General features: G+C 49.0%; 1 protein-coding gene across 1 annotated transcript in view; it reads right to left on the reverse strand.

Moving 5' to 3' along the window:
- Nucleotides 1-9,954: 9,954 nt before the first annotated feature.
- The window catches only part of Apcdd1 (APC down-regulated 1), a 32,182-nt gene continuing 19,956 nt past the window's right edge, over nt 9,955-22,180 (reverse strand). The window contains exons 4-5 of the mRNA XM_048363304.1: nt 13,573-13,894; nt 9,955-10,458 (exon numbers count right to left, since the gene is read on the reverse strand). Of these exons, the coding sequence (XP_048219261.1) occupies nt 10,022-10,458; nt 13,573-13,894 (759 nt within the window). The 3' untranslated portion in view covers nt 9,955-10,021. The remainder of the gene's footprint in view (nt 10,459-13,572; nt 13,895-22,180) is intronic.

A 22,180-nucleotide genomic window follows, 5' to 3' on the forward strand; every position in this document is an offset into this window, starting at 1 on the left:
ACAATAATGAAGACACAAAGAAATAAGAAAGATGCGACTTTTAAAATGCCAAAATTGAAATAGCAGAAGACTTGGCTAGTTCATGAAAGAAGATATACAGATGGCCAACCAACACAGGGGAAAATGCTCAGTATCGAGTTATTCAGAAATGAAAATAAAGACCACTCAGAGGCGAGCTAGGAAGTAGCAGCCCAAAGGCCAAGGATAACAAGCGTAGGTGAGAATGTGGCCCAGCGCTTTTGTCTACCACTCAGTTCTTCAATAAGTAAGCCTTGCTTCGACCCCATGATCCAGCTTTTCCATTCCCAACTCTATACTCACAGGAACTGAAAACAAATACTCAAACAACAACTTGAATATAAGCCTGGTGCCGGTGGCTCATGCCTGTAATCCTAGCTACTCAGGAGGCTGAGATTTGAGGATCTGGTTTGAAGCCAGCTTTGGCAGGCAAGTCTGTGAGGCTTTTCAACTGCAATTAACCACCAGAAAACTGGAAGTGGCACTGTGGCTCAAAGTAGTAGAGCAAAAGAGCTCAGAGACACAGCCCAGGCCCTGAGTTCAAGCCCCACCACCAACCAAAGCGAAGCAAAAACCTTGGATCTAAATGTTCATATGTAGCCACCGTAGTACTTGCAGTTGCCAAGAAATGGGAAAAAAACTACAACAATGCTGCTCAATTGATTTTTGTAAACCACACATGGTGACCTCTGGAGTGTAACACTACACAGCTATCACAAGACATCCAAAGTCCTGACAAACCAGAAAATATCATGCTAAGTGAAACCTAAAATCGATGATCCTGTGCAAATGGTACAAGCAGCAAGGAGGAGTGCTTGTTTTTATTGTTTACTTTTTTTTTCTTTGTAGTACTGGGGATGGAACTCAGAGTATTGAGCTTTTAAAGGTGTTCTTATCACTTGAGCCACACCCAGTCATTTTGCTTTTTATTTGTTTTCAGCAAGGATCTTGCATCTGTTTTGTCCCACTGGCCTCAAACACGCGAGCCTCCTGTCTCTGCCTCCTAAGTTGCCGGGATAACAGGTTATGTATCGCCACACTCAGCTTTTAAGTCACTTTCGTGTATTCTTTCCGATATATCCAGTTTGAGTTTCATAGTTGTTAAAATTATTTTGAAGAGTATGCATTTTAACCAACATTTTCTCTTTTTTTCCCCTTTTGTTCCTAAGTTAACTTAAAACTAGTTCTACGATCAGCACTAAAAGAGCAGCAAGCTTAGGTACGTTTGGGAAGGAAAACAACGTCCTAGGAGAGGTTGTGCAACTCAGGGGATGGCAAAGGCCTCCTCTGCTGCCGTCCTGGGCATGTGCAAGGATCCCCTGGTGTGTGTGGGCCAGTGTACACTGTGATTCACAGGCCTGGGGAGAACCGGACCCTGAACACCTTGAATAAAGGTGTGCTGCAGGGCTCTGGCTGGAGTCTGCGCAGTGAGGGCCAGCTGCTAAAGTCCCCCCCCCCCCCATGGCTTTTCCTGGAGGAATGGGAGAGTCCATCCATCCAGGAAGGGCCAGTGTAGGTCTGTTAAGAGACTCACCGGGCTGGGGATATGGCCTAGTGGCAAGCGTGCCTGCCTCGGATACACGAGGCCCTAGGTTCGATTCCCCAGCACCACATATACAGAAAACGGCCAGAAGCGGTGCTGTGGCTCAAGTGGTAGAGTGCTAGCCTTGAGCGGGAAGAAGCCAGGGACAGTGCTCAGGCCCTGAGTCCAAGGCCCAGGACTGGCCAAAAAAAAAAAAAGAGACTCACCTTCTCTCCGCATTTGGCCAATGAGGAAGCTGAGCTCAGAGAAGCTGGTGGACTTTAGGTCACAGGAGGCAGGGGTCAAGTGGGCAGTGGGTGAGCAGAAATTCCCATGGGTCTGTGCTGCAAAAGGGATACTCTTTCCACACCTTGCCTAGGAGAGCCAGACGTGCAGAGAGACCACAGCCCCAGCTCTGGACAGACGAGGAAAGAGACTCCATTCTGCTGGCCTTTTCAAAGAAGCCAGCAACGAGGAGCCAATTCTGGCTAAGAGCTGTGCCTCTCTGGCCTGCTTACCAGTCACTCGGAGATCAGCTCGAGAGCAGAGATTTCTTACTCTATTTATATTTGTGCCGGTACTGGGGCTTGAACCCAGGGTTGTGGGCACTGTCCCTTAGCTTTTCCTTTGCTTAAGGCTGGCGTTCTACCACTTGAGCCACAACCCCACTTCCTCTTTTTCTCATTGTATGGGCTTCTAAGTTTCCGATCAAGTTCCTAATTGTTTTTTTTTTTTTTATCACGAGCACTTTCTCAAGTGAATTGAAACTGAAAAGCTGCCCTATCAGCTCTTTCTGGTCTGGAAAAGTGACCAGAAGCAACCCCAGTGCAAACGTGGGCCTCGTTCATGATTCCAGTGTCCTGTGGCTCCCGGGAGAGGCAGACTTCAGAAACAAAGCTTCCTGGTGCTTTGCTTTCGAAGCCAGCTCCATCATTTGAATTCATATTCGCTGTTTTATTATGCTGAAAAACCGCACATGACTTCCTTGAATCTTTGGCTCAAAAATTAACTTTGATGTTTTATTTATTGATGCAAAGAAGGACTTGCCTTTCAAGTCGGTTATCTCTCATTTCAATGGAATTTTTCTAAGTATTAAAAACTAGCCGCACAGTGCTGTCTCCCCAGTTTCAAGTTGGCACAAGATTCGGAAAGGTTACCAGTGCCCCTGGGTGTTTCCTGCCATTTTAGTTTCAAGCTAATAAGGAAATTCAGAGGTTAGCTAGAATTAGCTCTGAATACTGTGGTGTTCTGGAACTCATTCAAGGCTTGGTAGAGAACACATTATCTTACCAGGAATTTTGCTTTTATGGCCACTGGAATGATATATATTAGAAGTCAGAGTGAGTCTACATCTTTTTTTTTTTTTTTTTGGCCAGTTCTGGTCCTTGGACTCAGGGCCTGAGCACTGTCCCCGGCTTCTTCCCACTCAAGGCTAGCACTCTGCCACCTGAGCCACAGATGCACTTCTGGCTGTTTTCCATACATGTGGTGCTGGGGAATCGAACCAAGAGCTTCATGTGTAGGAGGAAGCACTCTTGCCACTAGGCCATATTCCCAGCCCAAGTCTACATCTTTGACCAAGCCTTTCATGAAGTCTAAATGTCCATGTTTATGAAATCTATGATATCACTAAGTGGCTTCCATGATAAAGCCAAATAAGAACCAATGTAAGCTGTGATATATTTGGGAGGAGAAATGCCTATCTTCAAACCCATTGTCCAGTTTTTTAAATAGAGTTACTTGGTTTTTGTGTTCTCTCTCTCTCTCTCTCTCTCTCTCTCTCTCTCTCTGTCTCTCTTCCCCCCCCCCCACCAGCCTTGCATTGTTGCTTAACTTTTCCATTCAAGACTGGTGCTTTACCACTTGAGCCACACCTCCAATTCCAGCTTTTTGCTACTAATTACAGATAAGAGTCTCTCAGACTTGATTGCCTGGGATGTTCAGCTCCAAGTCCTCCTGAGTAGCTAGGCCCATCGGCAAACGCCACCAGCACTCCAGGGATTTTTGCTTTTGAGTTGTAAGAATTCCACATATAATTTAGATGTTAACTCCTTATGAGATCAAGGGGTTGGCAGACTCTTCAGTCATCCATCATTTTCTCTTTCTTTCTGGCAATAAGTCACCTGCTGATGGGACATTTTAGTTTGATGTGGTCCACACAGCTCTTGCCCGAGCGCTGGTTGGGATAGCCATGAAATTGTGGCCAATACCAATGTCATGAAGCTTTCTCCTAAGTTTTCTTCTACAAAGTTTACAGTTTCAAGTCTTATATTTAGGTCTTCAATCAATTTTCGGTTCATTTCTATATATTATTAAATGGTTTTCATTCATTCTTTTTTCTTTTCTATTTTTTTTTATTTTTGTTGGTCCTAGGGCTTGAACTCAGGGCCTGGGTACTCTCTTTTAACTTTTTAACTCATGGTTGGTGGTCTACCACTTGAGCTACAGCTTCACATCCAGCTTTTCTCTGGTTAATTGGAGACAAAAGGCTTACAACTTTATTGCCGGGGCTGGCTTTGAACCACAATCCTCTGATCTCAGCCTCCTGAGTAGCTAGGATTACTGGCATGAGCCAGTGGGACCAGCTTCAACTCCTATGTGGGCCTCCAGTTTTCCCAAAGCTATCTGTCTATGAGATTCTCCTTTTCTCATGTCTAGACTTCATAGTTGGTGGAAGGTCAGTAGGCATATAAGTGTGTGGAGTTTTTCTGGGCCTCCTGCTCTGTTCCATTGGGCTATATATCTGTCTTTATTTCAGGAGCATATGCTTTGATTTCTATAGCTTTGTAATCTACTTTGAAACCTAGAAGAGTAAGGCCTTCCAATTATTTTTCAATACTGCTCTGGCAATTCAGAGCCATATGTAGTTTTGCTATTTATGTGAAAAAATGTCATTAGAATTTAGTAGTAATTATACCGAATCTATTGGTCAGTTTGGATAGAATGGCCATTTTCACATTTTTTTTTTGTTTTCATAGTAAGGACATTTCAACAATTTTTATGTTGGTTCAGACAGGGTTGTGCTATGGAGCTCAGGGTGGTATGTATATATATTATATATGTACATGTGTACATATATATATACGTGTGTACATGTATATATATGTATATGTGCATATACATATATGTATTGATATATATGCAAGGTATGCATTAAGAATACTAGTAGGAGAATTACCTTCTATCATGTAAGAACTTCTAGAACCTAGATATCATAGAATTTTACTTCTCAAGTTAGTGGGAGGATAAAACTAAGGAATACAACAATATCCCATTTTTCCAACCTATGTCAACACGACCCAGGATGGGAGCATGACTGGGCCCAGCCGGGGCGAGCCTCAACTGTGGCACTGGGAGACCAGAAGTCAGCACACACGGGAGCTGTCCACATGCCTCCCAGAGCCCTGGATTTCTGTTTTGTTTTGTTTTGTTTTTGGCCAGTCCTGGGGCTTGGACTCAGGGCCTGAGCACTGTCCCTGGCTTCTTTTTTGCTCAAGGCTAGCACTCTGCCACTTGAGCCACAGCGCTGCTTCTGGCCATTTTCTGTATATGTGGTGCTGGGGAATCGAACCCAGGGCCTCATGTATATGAGGCAGGCACTCTTGCCACTAGGCCATATCCCCAGCCCAGCCCTGGATTTCTGAAGGCCAAGGAGAAGCCATTATCATCAGCAAGGCCTCAAGTCCCAAAGTTCTCGAACAATACAACTTCTAGCCTGCAGAGCCTTCCTGCCATTCCTCTCTCCTTGCAGCAGGTGACTGGCTGAGAAACTGAGAGGCAGAAGCAGCTCTTCACCTAGGAGCAATGGACCATAGAGCTGGGAAAGGCTAGACAGGTAAAGGCTGAGCTAGCATGGTGTGTAGAGGAGCTCCTGAGCATCTGCATTTCAGCAGGGTGGCTCAATGAAGTGAGGATAAAATGGTTTCAGTGCTGCTTTAGAGGGTGCAGGGCAATGAAGCCCGCTGTCCAGGAGAGAGCACACTGGAAAACACTGGCTTGGTATTGGAACAAGAGACCACTGGCCGCACCCAAAGCTGAGATGCCTGTGTCTGGGTGATGCTACGCCTTCTCTCAGGTCTCCTTGCCTGGGTGAGGCTGCAGTGAATGTCATGTCTCGATCTCTCCCATCTCAGCTGATGGAGAATCTGGAGACCACAGCTTCCCTGCTTTTCCTTCCAGACACTTCCTTCTGGTAATTGAAGCCCCAGGGAAGTGGGATTGCTAGGGAAGAGGGGTCCGATTTCAGAATGAGCCATTGTCCTGCAAGCCAGGACCCCCATAGGGATTTGAAGGACCAGCTTCATTTTTAGGACAGGCGAGAAAAAGTACTCATGGCTTGCCTCACAAACCACACGCTTCATGGAGAACATTGATCCAAGCGTCCTTTCCTTGTTCTTGATTCTGGTCCATCCTTATGAGAGATGTCACGAGAGCACAGATGTCCCAGGAAGGCTGGGGACAGGAGAGGCCTCTGAACCTGAGTGGACCCGCGCCCTCCACCCTCCCAACAGGAACTCTGCCCCAGAATCTTGGGCCTTCCCCATCAGGAATCCTGTCTTGCCACAGCTGAGTGGATGCACTGTGGACTTCTTTCCTTTCGTCTCCTCTCTCCCTCCCTCTCCCCTTCCCTACATGCCTTACTTTAGCTTTATTTCTGCAAGTATCATGACTTGGGGGTCAGGTCTCACACCTCCAGCCTGGCTTTTTGCTTGTTAATTGGAGATGGGCTATCTTGAACTTTCCTGTCCAGGCTGACTCTGAACCACAATTGTGCAGGCCTTAGCTTCCTGAGTCGACAGGACTCAAGCATGAGCCCCTGGCAACGCTGTGGGGTTCCCTGTCTCATTGCCACATGTCTAGAATCTTGCTGGGATGGGCACCATTTTAACATGGAATGCTAGGATGCTCTTCTGTCCTGCCAGGCACAGAACCTTTGTTTCCACTGTAGAGGTAAAGCGCCGGTAAGAACACAGAATGGCTTCGATGATCCTGGAAGCTTTCCTTCATGCAGAAACCGCAAGTCTCATGGTCAAGGTGCTCCTGTAAATGTGGGAAGCACAATCTAGGACCCCCAGGACTGCCTGCTTCTCCAGCAGGGGCCGTTCAGGCTGGGCACCACTGGGCTGACCCAGTGAGCCAGCATAGAACCACCGTACAGACTGACAAAACCACCCACAGGCACAGACGCTGGGCAGAATGCTCGAGACTACTCTGGGGGGCCAGATTTCCCCTAGATCCAGCACTTATAAGCACAATCACCTCCACTCACTTAGGGCAGACTTTCCAGGACACAAGGGTCTTCTGTAGAGCGTTTTAAGTTTGTTATGGAATGCTCTAGCTCAGAAAACATCTTGGTCTTGTATTAACATTTATGACTCTCAAGCCTGAACGACGGAGCTGGACTGCTGCTTTTTCAAGGATGCTGAGAAATCACATTAGCATGAAGATTACTGGAACACAAGGACATGTGCCTTTACAGACAGTCCTGACAAGATTATGCTCATGGTGACACACATACACACACCCGTGCCAATGATTTACAAATAAATGATGTTGGTCCATCTCAGTAATGATTTATGTCATACCAGAAGTGACATGATCACACGGATTTCCTGTCTATTGTATACAGATAAATGTGGCATACTTTTTGTGTGTGTGTGTGTGTGTGTTGATCCTGGGGCTTGACATCAGGGCCTGGGTGCTGTCCCTGAGCTTTTTTGCTTAGGGCTAGGGCTCTACCACCTGAGCCACAGATCCACTTTCACTTTTCTGCGGGTTAACTGGAGATGAGTGTCTTGGCTTTTCCTCCCCAGGCTGGCTTCAAACCATGATCCTCAGATCTCAGCCTCCCAAGTAGCTAGGAATACAGGCTTGAGCCACTGGCTCCTGGCTGTGGCATATTTTTTTTTAAAAGAAATACTTGATTCTAGGTGGGTGGTGTGAACTGAGAGACACGAAGCCTATCATGATTAGTCACCGAGGCATGTTTTAGCAGTAGTTTTTCTGCTTTAAAGACAGAAATGTCAAAGGTGCAGACATGGTAGTTCATGTCTATAATCCCAACTACTTTAGAAACAGAGAGGAGAAAAGTGGTAGCACACCAGCTCAGGTAAAAACATGATCTTAAACACGAGGCTACGCGGGATGATGCATGCCTATAATCCAAGCTGCTGCAGGGGGCACAAGGAGGGTCAAACCAAGAGCTGCTCTAGGAAAACTGCATAGGACTATCTGAAAAATAACTAGCAGCAAAGGGAGGTCAAGAGCGCAGCTTACGTGGTAGAGCACATGTCTAGCCGACCCCTAGTGCTGCCCATCCCTGAAGAAGAAAATGGCAATTCATAAGCTCACAGGCAACACATACTCTATGGGATATTTGTTGACTTTTTGTTTATTAAACTTGGCTGACATTAAGTTAGCATTTTCATTTGGGAAAAAAAAAACCCTTAAGTACGCACCATTAGTTTAAATATAATCTAAAAATAAAACACTTTCCTATTCCATGTCATCGTTATAACTTAGCAACACACTGGATGTCTCTGCATTTCATCTTTTCTTTTTTTCTCCTGTAGCCCAAGCTGGCTTTGAACTTGTGACCCACCTATCTCAGGCTCCCTGGTGCTGGGATTACAGGCACGTACTACTATCTATACCCAGCTCACCCATGAATCTTAAGCGAGGATGACTGTTCTGGGTCTATGATCTCCATGTCTGCTTTGGTTACATCTAAGTGTTTGGCTACTGACCTCTTGCCAGCATTGGTCCCTAGGAGTAATAACACTTGGTGGGGAGACAGCACAGCACTAGTTGAAATAACCACAAGGAATTATGATATGCAACCGGAAACCCTCCACCCTTCCAATGGCTCTGTAAAAGAAGCTGACTGAGTAAGATGGCCCTGAAAACACACATCTGGGACAGGGCAGGAAGGAAACTGAGTCAAGCTGGCATGTTCGATAAGATGGCCTACGCAACGCCCCTGCTGCACCCCAGGATGCACACAATGGAGGGTGGCCTAGCATGGAGGATTCCCACCCCCCACCCCCCACCCCCCCGGGGTGCTCCAGAAGCACTGGGACAGATTCACCTCCGCCCGCCCTAGCCACGGTGTGCGCCAGACCTCGGTGCCCACAGGGAGGAAGCCGGGGGAATGCGCACCGTCTCTATCACTCACGGGGCTCCTAACATGGCTGGGGCTTGAACTCTCAGGGCTTGGGTTCTGACCCTTGGCCTTTTCACTTAAGGCTGTTGATTGCTCTACCGCTTGAGCCACAGCTCCACGTTAGGCTTTTTGTTGGTTTAATGGAACTAAGTGTGTCATGGACTTTTATGCCCAGGCTATCCTCATCCATGGTCCTCAGATCTCAAGCTTGCTTTCTTATTTTCCCCAATGCCTTGTGAGAGCAAATGCAGAAGCAGCTTGCACAACCACTAGCACAGAACATGTGCCTCTTCTCGTAGTAAAACAAAAGTAATGAAGAATGGTTCACTTTTAAACTTTAATTACCATATACCCCCACTCAACATTAGAGTTTTGATTTCTCTTATTTTGGCATAGATTGTAAGATGGTTTAGCTAAACCTTGTATTTTCTCCTATGTACATATCTATACCTGAATCTTGTGTGTGTGTGTGTGTGTGTGTGTGTGTGTGTGTGTGTGTGTGTGCGTGCACACGCTGGCCAGTATTGGAGTTTAAACTATGGGCATGGGCATTATCCCTTGGCTTTCTGGCTCAAGGCTAGTACTTGGGCCACATCTCAACTTCCAGCTCTTTGCTGGCTAATTGGAGATAAAGGTCTCACAGACTTTCCTCACATCCCAGGGCTGGCTTTGAACCTTGCTCCGAAGCCTCCTCAGTGATAGGATTGCAGGCATGAGCTACTACTGGCACTTGGCTCCTCTGTCTTTAACACAAGGTGTTTTCAATGCAGTCCCGACTAATTCTGCATTGGCTTCCATCATAGAAAAACAGGAGTGCAAAATCGTTTCAAAGGACATAACCATAGTAAAACAGCAGGGGAAAAAAAAGTGGCTTGTCATATGCTCTAAGTTCAACACAGCAATACAACAATAATTAGAAGGACAAAAATGAAAGGACCTCGCTCTCACCCCCACCCCAAGCTGCCTCTACCAAATACACTCTGCCCCAAAAGCTGCAGGCTTAAAGTGCCACCAAGTTGCTCAGGCCAGGAATCAGCTGGGCAGAGTTCAAAGCAGAAAACTTCAAACAGGCTGTTCATGACTCAGGCGGGGGGAGGGGGGGGAGGGGGCGACCCGTTCTCAGGCATTCAAGTGCATCAAACAGGCTGTTCATGACTCAGGCGGGAGGGGGAGGGGGGCGCGGGAGGGGGAGGGGGTGACCATTCTCAGGCATTCAAGTGCATCAAAAGAATCAATGTCGTTTTTGTTAAAAAAAAAAAAAATCTGTAAATGGTAAGGAATTCTTGGTTTAGAAAAAAATAGCATTTTCTAAAAATCTTCTATCTGAGGATGTCCCAATGTAGTAGAGTCAAAAGGCCCCACAGGACAGCACGCAGCAAGGCCTGGGGCGTCCTTCCCGGGGCGCCGTCTCGACTGTCTTCTAACGAGTCCTCGGCCCTGGGCGAGGCTGAGGCGCACTGGACCAAAGGCATCTGGTAGGACGTGGCCCTCTTCTCGGGTCTGTCCGGGCTGGAACCATCGCTGGGCCTCTGGCCATTGAATAGCAGGTAGCGGCCCCTGGCATCCTGCTCCATCTTGAAGATCTCATATTCGGTGTGAGGTAGCTTGATGCCCAGGGCCACACAGCCATTGGTGTGCGTCACATCCTGCTGGACGCCCACCTGCCAGGAGCCCTCGGCCCCACACTCGTTCCCGTTGAAGACGTTGAGGAGCGAGGCAGTGGCTGTGTCCATGGGGGTGACCTTCATGTGATTCACTGTGGGAGACAGAGGTGTCGGTGATGCACCCGGCCGAGCTGGGGACCCCCGCCCTCCACAAAACTTTCATTTCAGACAACGCTGAGCACGGAGTCACATACCCTGATTGTCAAGGCCAGGGAGTCCCAGATGCCCAGGGAAATAAATGGCAGTTATGCCAAACACAGTCAGCCCGCCCTCAGGACCCATGGGTTCTACAGCCAACCAGCAAAAGGCTGGAAGCTGAGATATAGCTCAAGTCTACTTCTGACTTTTTTGGTGGTTAGTTGTGGAGATTTGATTCTTACAAACTTTCCTGTCTGGGACGCTCTCAAACCATGATGCTCAAGTCTCAGCCTCCCGGGTAGCTAGGATTACAGGTGTGGGCCACTCGTGTCCAGCTTTGAATATTCTTCTTGTCATTCTTTTCAACAATGCAGTGTATCAAGTACTGATGGAGCACTAGCACTGCTAGGTATTATTGGCAACCCAGAAAATAAGCATGAGCCAGGCGCTGCTGGCTCACTCCTGTAATCCTAACTACTGAGGAGGCTGGGATCTGAGGGTTACAGTTCAAAGCCAGCCCAGGCATGGAAGAACCCCATGAGACTCTTATCTTCAATAAACTACTCAGAAAAGCCGGAAGTGGCATTGTGGCTCAAGTGGTAAAGCGCCAGCTTTGATCACAAAGAGGTCCAGGGACAGAGCCCTGGCACTGAGTTCAAGCCCCAGGATTGGCAAAAATAAAAAATAAAAAGGAATTATGTGCTATCTAAGGGAGGCTGGTTTTCAGGCAGATGCAATCGCTGCACTTGTGTGTATGCCAGTCCTGGGGACTGAACTTGCTCTTGCATGGCTTTTTTGCTCAAGGCGGGCAATCTACCACATCTTCATGTCTGATATTTTGCTGATTAACTGGAGATAAGAGTCTCTCAGATTTTTCTGCCAGGGCTGGCTGAGGATCTGGAGCCAAGATCCTCAGATCACAGCCTCCTGAGTTAGCTCGTATTAAAGGCAGGAGCCACCAGCACCTGCTTCACTATGTGTTTTTACAGAAGGGACTTGGGGAACTTGGGGCCTGGTATCCCGATGGGTTCTGTGATTAGTCCCCTGCGGATAGCAAGGGGCAGCTTTCTGTTGCAGGTATGGCCGTCAAGCACAAGGCTACCCTTGGTGTCTAAATGCGGTGCCCAGTGTGTGGGTGACTGTGCTTCAGAGTGCCACAGGAAACCATCACAGTATTTCCCCCCAAAATGACTCCTCAGGATGCAAAAATAGTAAAAGCCTGTGTCTATGACAAAGTTCTGAGTGACTTACAAGGGCTGGGGTCAAATACCCATCCGTCTTAAAGATTAGCAAGGGCCCATAAATTAAACATCTAAATTAAGTCAGGCTGCAAGCAAAAAATAAAGCAGATGGCCAGAAGCCTAGTTCCGTGGGGCATTGCTCTGGAAGCCCCACGGGCCACATGACAGGTGGAGTGGTCAGAGACGAACCGTCCTCAGCCCGGCTCACCATGCGGCCAGGCCGGTGTGCCGGGAACTAACCCACATGCATCCCTGAAGAGCCGGCTCAGCTGCTGCGGAGGGCTCAACCTCAGGACCAAAGCCACACACACGTCTTTCTTTCCGTGGTGGTGCTACTTTACAAAGATGCTCGGGCGTTAGAAAGAGAATGAAGCCAGTGTCTGCAAGCCCTCCCCCGCCATGAAAAGCTGCAGGTGACCCGGCCTCTCTGCTTGGTGATCAGCTCCAACCTTCCCAGCGGTGTTCCTACCTTCTGGCCTGTGACCCTGCCCAGTGCAGGGGAAGCCCAGCTTGCGGATGGCAACGCTCAGCCCCAGAGGAGTCACCAAGGTCGCCAGCTGGGAGAAGAAGGTGGGGCTGGTCTACGGCCCTGGCACCTGGCCACAGCTCTCTTTCAGTGCTGCTATTCAGCCCGGCTCTAATGTGTTGCGTGCATGTGGCCTGATGGGTTAATATTCATTTATTTTTGTTGGTTGTGGGGCTTGAACTCCGGGCTTGGGTGCTGCCCCTGAGCTTTTTCATTCAAGGCTGGCACTCTACCAGTTCGAACCACAGTGGCCAATTCTGGTTTTTCTGGTGGCTAATTCAAGGTAAGAGTCTCGTGGGCTTTCTTGCTCAGGCTGGCTTCAAACCATCATCTTCAGACCTCAGTCTCCTAAATAGCTAGCGTTATAGGCATGGACCACTGGCACATAGCTTATTTTTTTTTTCTTTTAATGGCACTGGGACTTGAACTCAAGACCTAGGACTGTCCCTTAGCTTTCCACTCAAAAGTTGGCATTCTACCACTTGAGCCACATCTCTACTTCTGTTGTTATTTTTTTTTTAATGTGGCTAATTGAAGATAAGACTCTCCTGGACATTTTTGCACAATCCTCCTCAGCACGAGGATTATAGGCCCGAGGCACCGGCACAGTGTGGTCTGTTCTATTAGGCAGGTGTGCACTGTGGAACAGATACCCGTGTGCACTTGGTGTGTTCAATGTACACACTTGTGCTCCCTCATCAGGGAGGCACTTGGCACATGAACAAGGGTGACACCGTCAGAGAGGCGTCTCGGTCTAAGGGTGTATCAGTGAAGGAAGTCACGGAGGGGTGTGTGCTGGCTGAGCCACACCCAACGGCTGCCCACGTAGTGACCCGAACTCCTCCACACCGAAGCCACAGGCACCTCGCCCCGCTGACCACGCATGGGCACTCCAAAGGATGCCTCGAGAGACCAAGATGGCTCCCCGAGAGTGAAAAAATGATGACCTTACTAGGCGCCAGCGGCTCACATCTACAATCCCAGCTACTCAGGAGGCTGAGATCTGACGATCAAAATTCAAAGCCAGCCTGAGGCAAAAAAGTCTATGAGACTATTTTCCCCCCATTAAACACCACAAACACTGGAAGTAGAGCTGTGGCCCAAACGGAAGAGCACCAGCCTTGAGTAAAGAAGCTAAGGGACAGTGCCCAGGCCGTGAGTTCAAGACCAACTACAGGCACAGAAAAATTTAAAAAAAAAAAAAAAGAAGAAAAGGAAAAGAAGATGTCCACAATGCCCTTTCCCCCAGGCTCTGCCTCGATCCTGGGCCACTCTGGAGGGACGGGAGGGAGCAGACCTACCTTTGAACACGAACTCTGTGCCGCCCATGACCCTGGAGGAGAGCATGCCGTGACTGTAGCGGCCCCGGGCGTAGATGGTGAAGGTGGGATGCTTGCACACAGGATCTGAGTAGTGGTAGTAATGCCCCTCCCACGTGTTGTTGTTGTCGTGGAAGATGAAGTGGCGGGTGAGGAACAAGACTTCGGGGCGTACCTCGCAGCGCTGGCTCACCCACTCCCCATGCAGGCCAATGGTCAAGTCCGCCTTTGGGGGCAGGATGGGGGGGTGGTGCTCATCGGAACGGAAGATGATCCGGCAGGCGATGCAGGCATGGTTGTGATTCTGAAGCCAAGAAACGAGCACACTTAAGAGAAGCCAGAAGCAAGTAGAAGCCTGGGAGCCGCCAGAAGCCGGCTCTGGAGCCGAGAAGGGACAGTAAAGCGCTTGTGAACCACACCTGAGGGTCTGCTTCACAGTAGAGACCTGCCTGACAAAACAGGACACACACACACACACACACACACACAGAGACACACACACACGCACACGAGCCAGGGGCGGTGGCTCACGCCTGTAATCCTAGCTGCTCAGGATGCTGAGATCTGAGGACTGGGGGTTCAAAGTCAGTCTGGGTAGGAAAGTCCCTGAGACTCTTATCTGTAAGTAACCACCCAAGAACTGGTGCTGTGGCTCAAGGTGGTAGAGCACTAGCCTTGAGTTAAGCTCAGGGACGGCACTCAGGTCCTAAGTTCAAATTCAAGCCCCACGACCAACCCTCAAACCCCCCCCCCACCCCGAAAAAAAAAAAAAAACAATTACCCACTCAAAAAAGCCAGAAGTGGAGCTGTAGCTTAAGTGATAAAGTGCCAGTCTCAAGTGAAGAAGTAGAAGTTAAGGGACAGTGCCCCAGGCCTTAAGTGAAATAAAGCTCCAGTGCTAGGGCGCATGCGCACGCGCACCCACACACCCCAAAACACCAGATCACATGTATGTAGCACATCAAGGTTCAGATAAATACCAGCACAGAAAGATGGCTCTAGCCAGGTCCTGACATCCAGGAGCCAGCCCAAGCAACCTCACCACACAGCTGGCGACCCCAGGAAAGTGATTCATTGGTTCTGACTTCCTCATTTAACAATGGTAACCGTTAGAGCCAGCCACTTGCACACGTGTTACAAGAGAGGAAGCTCAGGTTGGCTCCTGCTCAGGGGACCCATTCAGCGTGAAGATCCGACAGACAGGTTCGGTTTCCTGCCACCAGCCACCATCTCTCAAATGTGTATTACAGGGAACAACACACAAACTGAGTTCAAAGAAAGCAGCCTGGGGCTGGGAATATGGCCTAGTGGCAAGAGCGCTTGCCTCATATACATGAAGCCCTGGGTTCGATTCCCCAGCACCACATATATAGAAGACGACCAGAAGTGGCGCTGTGGCTCAAGTGGCAGAGTGCTAGCCTTGAGCAAAAAGAAGCCAGGGACAGTGCTCAGGCCCTGAGTTCAAGTTTCTGACATGTAAAAGCCAGGATGGAAAGTTAACATGGCATCAGTAGCATGCTTAACTCTAGAACACACCGGGCCTGGCGTCAGTGGCGAAGCTGTGGCCATACGCGTGACGCGTGTCCCAGGAAGGGACGAAGCTGCGTTGGGGTGAGATGGTTCTCAACTTATGCTTGGGCTGGCCTCAAACTGAAATCCTCCTAATCTCAGCCTTCCAAGTATTTAGGACTAGAGGAGTGAGTCACCAGGACTACGGATAAAGTCTCAAGTCTCCCTCTCGAATCTTCCCCCCCCATTTTGTGCTGGTCCTTGGTTTGAATTCAGGGACTGGGTGCTGTCCTTGTGCTCTTTTGCTCAAGACTAGCCCTCTACCACTTGAGCCACAGCTCCACTTCCAGCTTTTTGAGTAGTTCACTGAAGAGTCTCACTGACTTTTCTATCCAGGCTGGCTTTGAACCATGATCCTCAGATCTCAGCCTCTTGTGGAGCTAGGATTACAGGTATGAGTCACCAGCACCTGGCCTTCCTCCCTATTTTCTTTCTTTCTCCCCTCCCCCTTCCTTCTTTCTTCCTTCCCTCCCTCCCTTCCTCTTTCCTTTCTCCCCGCCCATCCCCTCCCTTTCTTCTTTTTTCTTCTGCAGGACTGGAATTTGAATTCAGTGCCATGTTCTAGACTCACTGGCTCACCAACTTCATTTCTATACCATTCAGTTTCCCTGAAACCTAGAGAAGTCTATTTAAAGCTGTTGTGCACACAGGATCTGAACACTAATGCAGAGGGGCCAGAACACGCTCCCTCATTGTGATTGACTTGTACTACAAACAGCCTTAACTAGTGGACTGGGCTGTAGCTCAGTGGTCAAGTGCTTATCTAGCATGTGAGAGACTCTGGGTTCAATACCCAACACCACAAAAAAGCAAAGAGGGAGAGTTGGGAAGAAAAAGATCCTCATCAGAATAATCTCTGAAAAGACGAAGCTGATGTTTAAAGAAATGCTGCTTCCACTGGCAAGCAGGGAGCAGGCCTCTGTTGCCTAGGGGTTCCTGACTGGAGCCCAGGGAACAGATTCAAGAGCTTCAGCCTGTAGAGGACACTGGCTTCTGAGGGTATCAAGCAATCTACTGCCACTCCTATCTCCCAAAGAGCCACAGGCACGGAGGCCAGGCAGCAAAGATACTCATGCAGAGAAAGTAACCTGGTGCAGATGACTCTGCAAACCTAAAGTCGACTCAGGCTTTGCACATGGCCTTGGGACTTCCAGTGCTACCTCCTGACCCCCCAGAACACCAACACTGAAGGCCTAAAGAACAGACGTCCCGTGCTCAAGGACTCCAGCAGTCTTGGGCTGGGTGATGGATGAAGCTCTTCCAGCTCCCTCCCACTTTCTGCCAATCTTTATTTCTGGAGAGCTGGTCCATCAACCACATCTGCTCAGGGTGTGCTCTTGTTTCCATCACCTTCCCAAGTGGAAGATGCTTGAGAGAATCTTGTGAACAGATCAACTAGAGAAGAAGTCCGGACGAAGCGTAAGTCTTCCATTTCTTGAACTTAAGAAGTTTTCTTCGAGGGAAAGATGGAAACAGACAATGGAAATTTCCTTTCCTAGCACGGAATAAAGTGCAGGGGATAAAGACCACTGGCCCACGTCCAAAATATTGACAACTGACTGCGTGTTCCCGGGTGCATTTCCTGCTGTGGACAACCCTGAGTGAGCACCCTTCTTGGGTGCTGCAGTATGCATTTTTTAGGCTGAGGTAGACGCAGTCCCTCCTGCTTCCCATGCTCTCCAGCAGAGGACTGCACGCATACTGGTTGCAATGAGGTTTCTGATGGGCAGATTGGCAGTGGAAAGGCATCCTAGGTCATTAAAGGAGACTAATAGGGCAGCTGGTGTCCGTCCAGAAAAGCACTGCCCACCTTGGAGGAAAGGCCTCTTGGGGTGCTTTCTAGAGCTGAGAGCCTAGGACCCTATGTCTCGGGGATGGAATGACGACACGGACAGGGTGGCTACACAGACTGTCTCTGGTACGGTGGTTCACGCTGCTGGGCTGGCTGCCTGCCCTGCTGAAGGGGACTGAATATTTATATCCCGTGGGATTGCTTCTGCAAGCATGACCCTCATGGGAGGTGGGAGCCCGAGGCAACCGCATTCACAGGACTAATGCCCTTGTGAAAAAAGAGGCTGCCAAGTTGCCCCTCCTTGTGTTCGTCATGGAGGACAGAATGAGGAAGAAGCTGTGTGCACCGCAATGGGGACTCTCACTAGAACCCCATCCTTTCTCTCAGGGTATCACTTTCACCTGGTCTTCTGACCTCGGAAGCTGCTGTGCATGAGAGGGCAGTCTCTCCGGCACCCCAAGCTGCCCAAGACGCTCGCAGTCCCGCTCTGCCTCCACAGGCAGGGCGGCCGAGGTGGGCAGAGGTGCTCGTGGTGGGCAGGAGGGAGGGAGGCGTGTGCTGGAAGCGGGAAGCCTCGGCACCACACAACCACCTCTTGCACTAGGACGGAACTGAAGGTTTCTGACCCTGGTGGTTTGAGTGTGTTCCCTGGAAGTGCACAGTCCCCAAATGAATACGAATGGCATTGGGGTGGAGCTTTGGGAGGTAATGAGAATTGGACGAGGTCATCAGGGCAAGGACCGTATGAAGAGGAGGAAGAGAGTCCTGAGATAGCAAACTGATCTGGTTCACACCCCTCCAGCTCAGGATACCGCAGGAAGCCTCTCGCCACGTGCTAGTGCTGTGCTCCTGGGCTTCCCAGCCTCCAGGACCCTGAGCGAACTAAACCTCTACTTACAAGTTACTCCCACTCTGGTATTTTGTGACAGCAATAGAAAGCAGCTTAAGACACTGGGTTTGTAGCTGCTGCTGAACATGGCCGTTCTACACCTTAGAGTTCAAGAAGAAACCTCCAGAAATGAGCTTTCTAAGAACTTCGTACCTAAGAAGTGAGCTCCCAAAGTTCCTTCCTTTTTCTTTCCCTTCCCTTTTCTCCCTCCTCCCTCGCTCTCTTTCTTTCTTGTACTAGAGCTTGACCTCTGGGGCTTGTGCTTCCTTGGCTTTTTCACTCAAGGCTGGTGCTTCACCCCTTGAGCCAACGTCTCTACTTTCAGTTGCTTAGTTGGAAAGATGAGTCTCCTAGACTTTTCTGCCTGGTTTGGCTTAGAATCAAGATCCTCAAGTCTCAGCCTCTTAAGTAGCTAGGATTACAGGCGTGAGCCAAGACCACCTGCTACAAACTTCTTGTTTTAGAAACGGTAATTCCATGAAGAGCTCTGCACATGCACAATTATATACAGACTCATTGTGAGGTAGGCCCACTAGGAGCTGTTTTTTTTTTAATTTTTATTTTTTCTGAGCTCTTTCTTTATGAGACATGACTTTAAGGTTCATTACAGAATAAAACTTGTGTTTTTTTTTTTTTTTACTCGACTGTTTAATTGACACCTAGGCATTTTAATTCATTTATGTAATAGAATCTGATGAGTTTTCAAAATAGGTCTGCTGTGAATCTCAAGAACCCCCCTGGCTCGGGCCACTCCTCTCCGTCCCCACACTGCTCAGCTAACATTCATGCAGTAAAGATGTAAGACATACTTTCCAAATGGCTGACTTCCTGCTTGCTGGGGTTTCATCCTGGCCTCTCCGTGTTTTTGCCTTTTAAGGGTGAAATGTTTACTGCTTGCATTGTTCCTGACAACAAATCTTTCCTGATCTGCAAACTCCTGAAATAAAGCAACCCCAAGAGCCTGTCTCTTTGCCAAAATACTCTGGAGTAGAGAAATAAAATAATCTGGTGTCTGTAAGTGCTGCTGGAGGGCAGCAGCCTGCAGAACTTGGGGTACTTCGTGCTCTGCCCAAACGACATGCCACAAAAGCGGCAGTTTCTTTTCTCTCTTTTCTTCTTTCTTTCTCTTTCTTTTCTTTCCTCCCTCCCTTCCTCCCCCTCCCTTTCTTTCTATTTTTGTGTGCCAGTAATAGGGCTTGAACTCAATGCCTAGGCACTATCTCTTAGCTTTTTAGCCTAAGAACTCTACGCTGGAGCCACAGCTCCAGCTGGTTAAATGGAGCTAAGAGTCTCATGGACTTCCTTTCCACGGGCTGGTTTCGAATCTTGACCCTCAGATTTCAGCCTCCTCTCATCGGTGGCCCTAACCTCCTTACCTCTGGCCTTGTACCACTCTCTTATTTCCGATCACCCCTGCAGCCCCTTTTCTTTTCCTCACACTGGCAGAATACACCAGGGTGTACGTGGCCCCCACCCAGAGGCCATACCACACACGCATGGGGAGACCTGGCCCAGCCCGCTGCAGAGCCCGTCCAGTCGCTGGGTTGAAAAGCCCACTGCTGACAGCCACCTGTCCTGAAATCCCCTCACATGGCCACAAGTCCCACGGTTCAACAGGATTCTCCACATATAATCATCAGCCCTTCGTATCTTAGGTTGTGCACCTGAGGATCCGACCAACTAGAATGGATAAAACAAAAATCTTGAGAAAACAAGTTGCATCAGTACCAAGCACTTACACGTCTTGATTAATATTACCTATCTGTTCCCCATCCCACTTAAGTCGTCTTCTGAGATACTGCATGCCATTTAGACGTGATTTAAAGCATGCTGGGCCATGTTCAGAGGTTCTATCCCAGTACTGCACTGTTTCATGTAAGGAATTTTGGCATCTGTGGGTGTTTGCAGCCAATGCTCTATGGACCCAAGGGACAGACATTTCTAACAAGGCTCTGTCTGAGAGGCGTGATGGTTCCTAGCCTGGAGCCGCCGCAAAACTCGCGAGCACACAGAGCTTTGGGCCTTTTCTTTTCCTCTAAAAGCCCGTGGTTCCCTCCTTCCCGTAGGCAGCTCCACCGCAGCCGGCTTGCCGGGACAGAATATTTAAGAGACACAGCTTGGGGAAGGCTGTCTTGTTTTCAGACAACCCCTTTGATTTATAACCATGTGGTTAAATCAGTTCAGGATTTTGGAGAAAGACCAGTTTCATTTGCTTACAAGTCTGATCCTGAGGCTTTGGTGTTTCTCATGCTCTTGGCAACCAATTGCTTTTTAATAACCATTTGATTCTATCACTGTAAGCATGAACTTGGCCACACAATCTCAGCTGCCTGGCTCTGAAGACTCCAGGCCGAGGGGAATGGCTGCCCCCTGTTAAATTGCATGGAAGTAAAGCATCTTCTTTGAGAATTATTTTAGGTTGCCTTGATTTTTTTTCTTTTCTTAATGAAGAGGGGCCGGTTTCCTCCTGAAATAATCCCTGCACACCTGAATCTCTGCAAACATCATTTATTTGCCAAAGTACCCCGAGCCTCACAGCAAAGCTGCATAAAGCCTAGAAAAACAAGTTGACTTGCAGTTCTATTTTTACACGGTGTCCTGTTTCCACAGGGGCTGAGGCTCGTGGTTTCAAACTCAATTTAGCATTTAAACTAATTTTCAGCCAGGTCTCCATGGACCAGCAATTAGGAGAGGCGAAGCATTCGAAGGAAGGCACTCCCGGCCCCTCCCGCACGGGACTGAGGCTCTTTCTCTGCTGCTTTCTGTTTGAGACGGTGGGGTGGCTGCAGGCAGGCCAGACAACCTGCTCTGGACGCCCATGGCACAGGCCATGGGCTTCTCCAGGTCCAGCTTCTGCCTGGAAAGCCAGGGACAGCCAAGCGCATGCATTTCTTCCTCCCACAGCTGTCCTGGGGAAGGATCTAAGGGCTTCCCGAGGACTCCGCAGGCCAAGAGGTACAAGATGAAGGACAAGAAAAGAATATGCCCTTTCAGTTTCGGGAGCCACACAGCCTTCCGCGGCCTGCAACCCTTCCCCCCCCCCCCCCCCCCCCCCCGCCCCCAGTGCCTGACTTGGCCACCCTCTGGGAGCCAAGCCCTCCAGCTGGCTTTACCAGGCCTCAGCATTCCTCACAGGGGCTTGAGAGAGAATGGTTCTTTTAGGAATGTAAAATGTGCATGGCAAGGGTGATTAGGTAGTGTAGATCTGTGGCACACATTTCAGGAGGTGTGAAAAGCAAAGGTGACTGATTGCAGCACACGTTCCGGTTTTAACAGGCCATGGCCAGGTCTCCCAGAAATCCTTAACTCTGCTCTTCTTTTATTGTTGGTTTTATACAAGCACAATAGTCTTGCTACTCTGTGCCTCCCTGTCTTGGTACTTTCCTCAGTACCTTTCCTTTACTTAGCAGGTCCTGGATAATATCCAAGTTCTTTCTACCCTTCATATTTCTGGAATCAGTGAATCAGATTGGGGATTAGGAGTCTTTTTCTTTCTTACTGATTTTTATGCCAGTACTAGGACTTGAACTCAGGGCCCGGGCACTGTTCCTTACTGTTTCCACTCAAGGTCAGCATCTATGATTGCCATCTTTAATTCCCATGCCTAAGGGGAGTAACTCCCTTGAAGGCAGGTCTTCCAGGGGCTACAGCGTATTTCACAATGCACAGGCTCTGTTTTGTGATCAGGGATGACCACAGGGAAGGGCCTCCAGACTGCATGTGGGAGGAGCCTGGAGCCGGAAGGTGGGGAGGGTCACGTGACCTAGGTGCTCTGGGCTGAGAGCTGCCTGCCACTGGACCGACAGCACCAAGTGAGGGTGAAAAGGTAGGGGGAAGGAGAGAAGAGCGGTTGGGCACCAATGACTTAGGACTTAGCTTCACACAAGGCTGAGATCTGCAGATGGAGGCTTGAAGCCAGTCCAGGCAAAAAGTCCACAAGACTCCTACCTCCAACCAACCACCCAAATGCCAGATGTGGCTCAAGTGATACATTAGTCTGAGGAACAGTGCACAGGCCGGCCCTGAGTTCAAGCCCCAGTTCTGGCATTTAATAAAAGACAAGAAAGAAAAGAAAGGTTAAAAAAAAAAAGCCCCCCCCCTTTTTTTGTTCAGTTCTCAGAGCTTAAGAGATCAAAGAGCCCATGTAGGTGTTTGCTGGCCTGGTGAGGAAACCTAACTTGAGCATAGGTGAACACAAACAGCAGCCCAAGGTCAGCGGTGGGGCAGATGCAGCCAGCCTCTTCATTCAGACCCCAGCCTTGGGCTTCCCAGCAGCGGGCTGGGTGGGGAAGGAGAGGAGGACTCTGTCTGCTTAGCAACTCCTACGGGCTGCAAGGGAG

Source organism: Perognathus longimembris, chromosome 15 (genome assembly GCF_023159225.1).
Source record: "Perognathus longimembris pacificus isolate PPM17 chromosome 15, ASM2315922v1, whole genome shotgun sequence".
Taxonomy (NCBI): domain Eukaryota; kingdom Metazoa; phylum Chordata; class Mammalia; order Rodentia; family Heteromyidae; genus Perognathus; species Perognathus longimembris.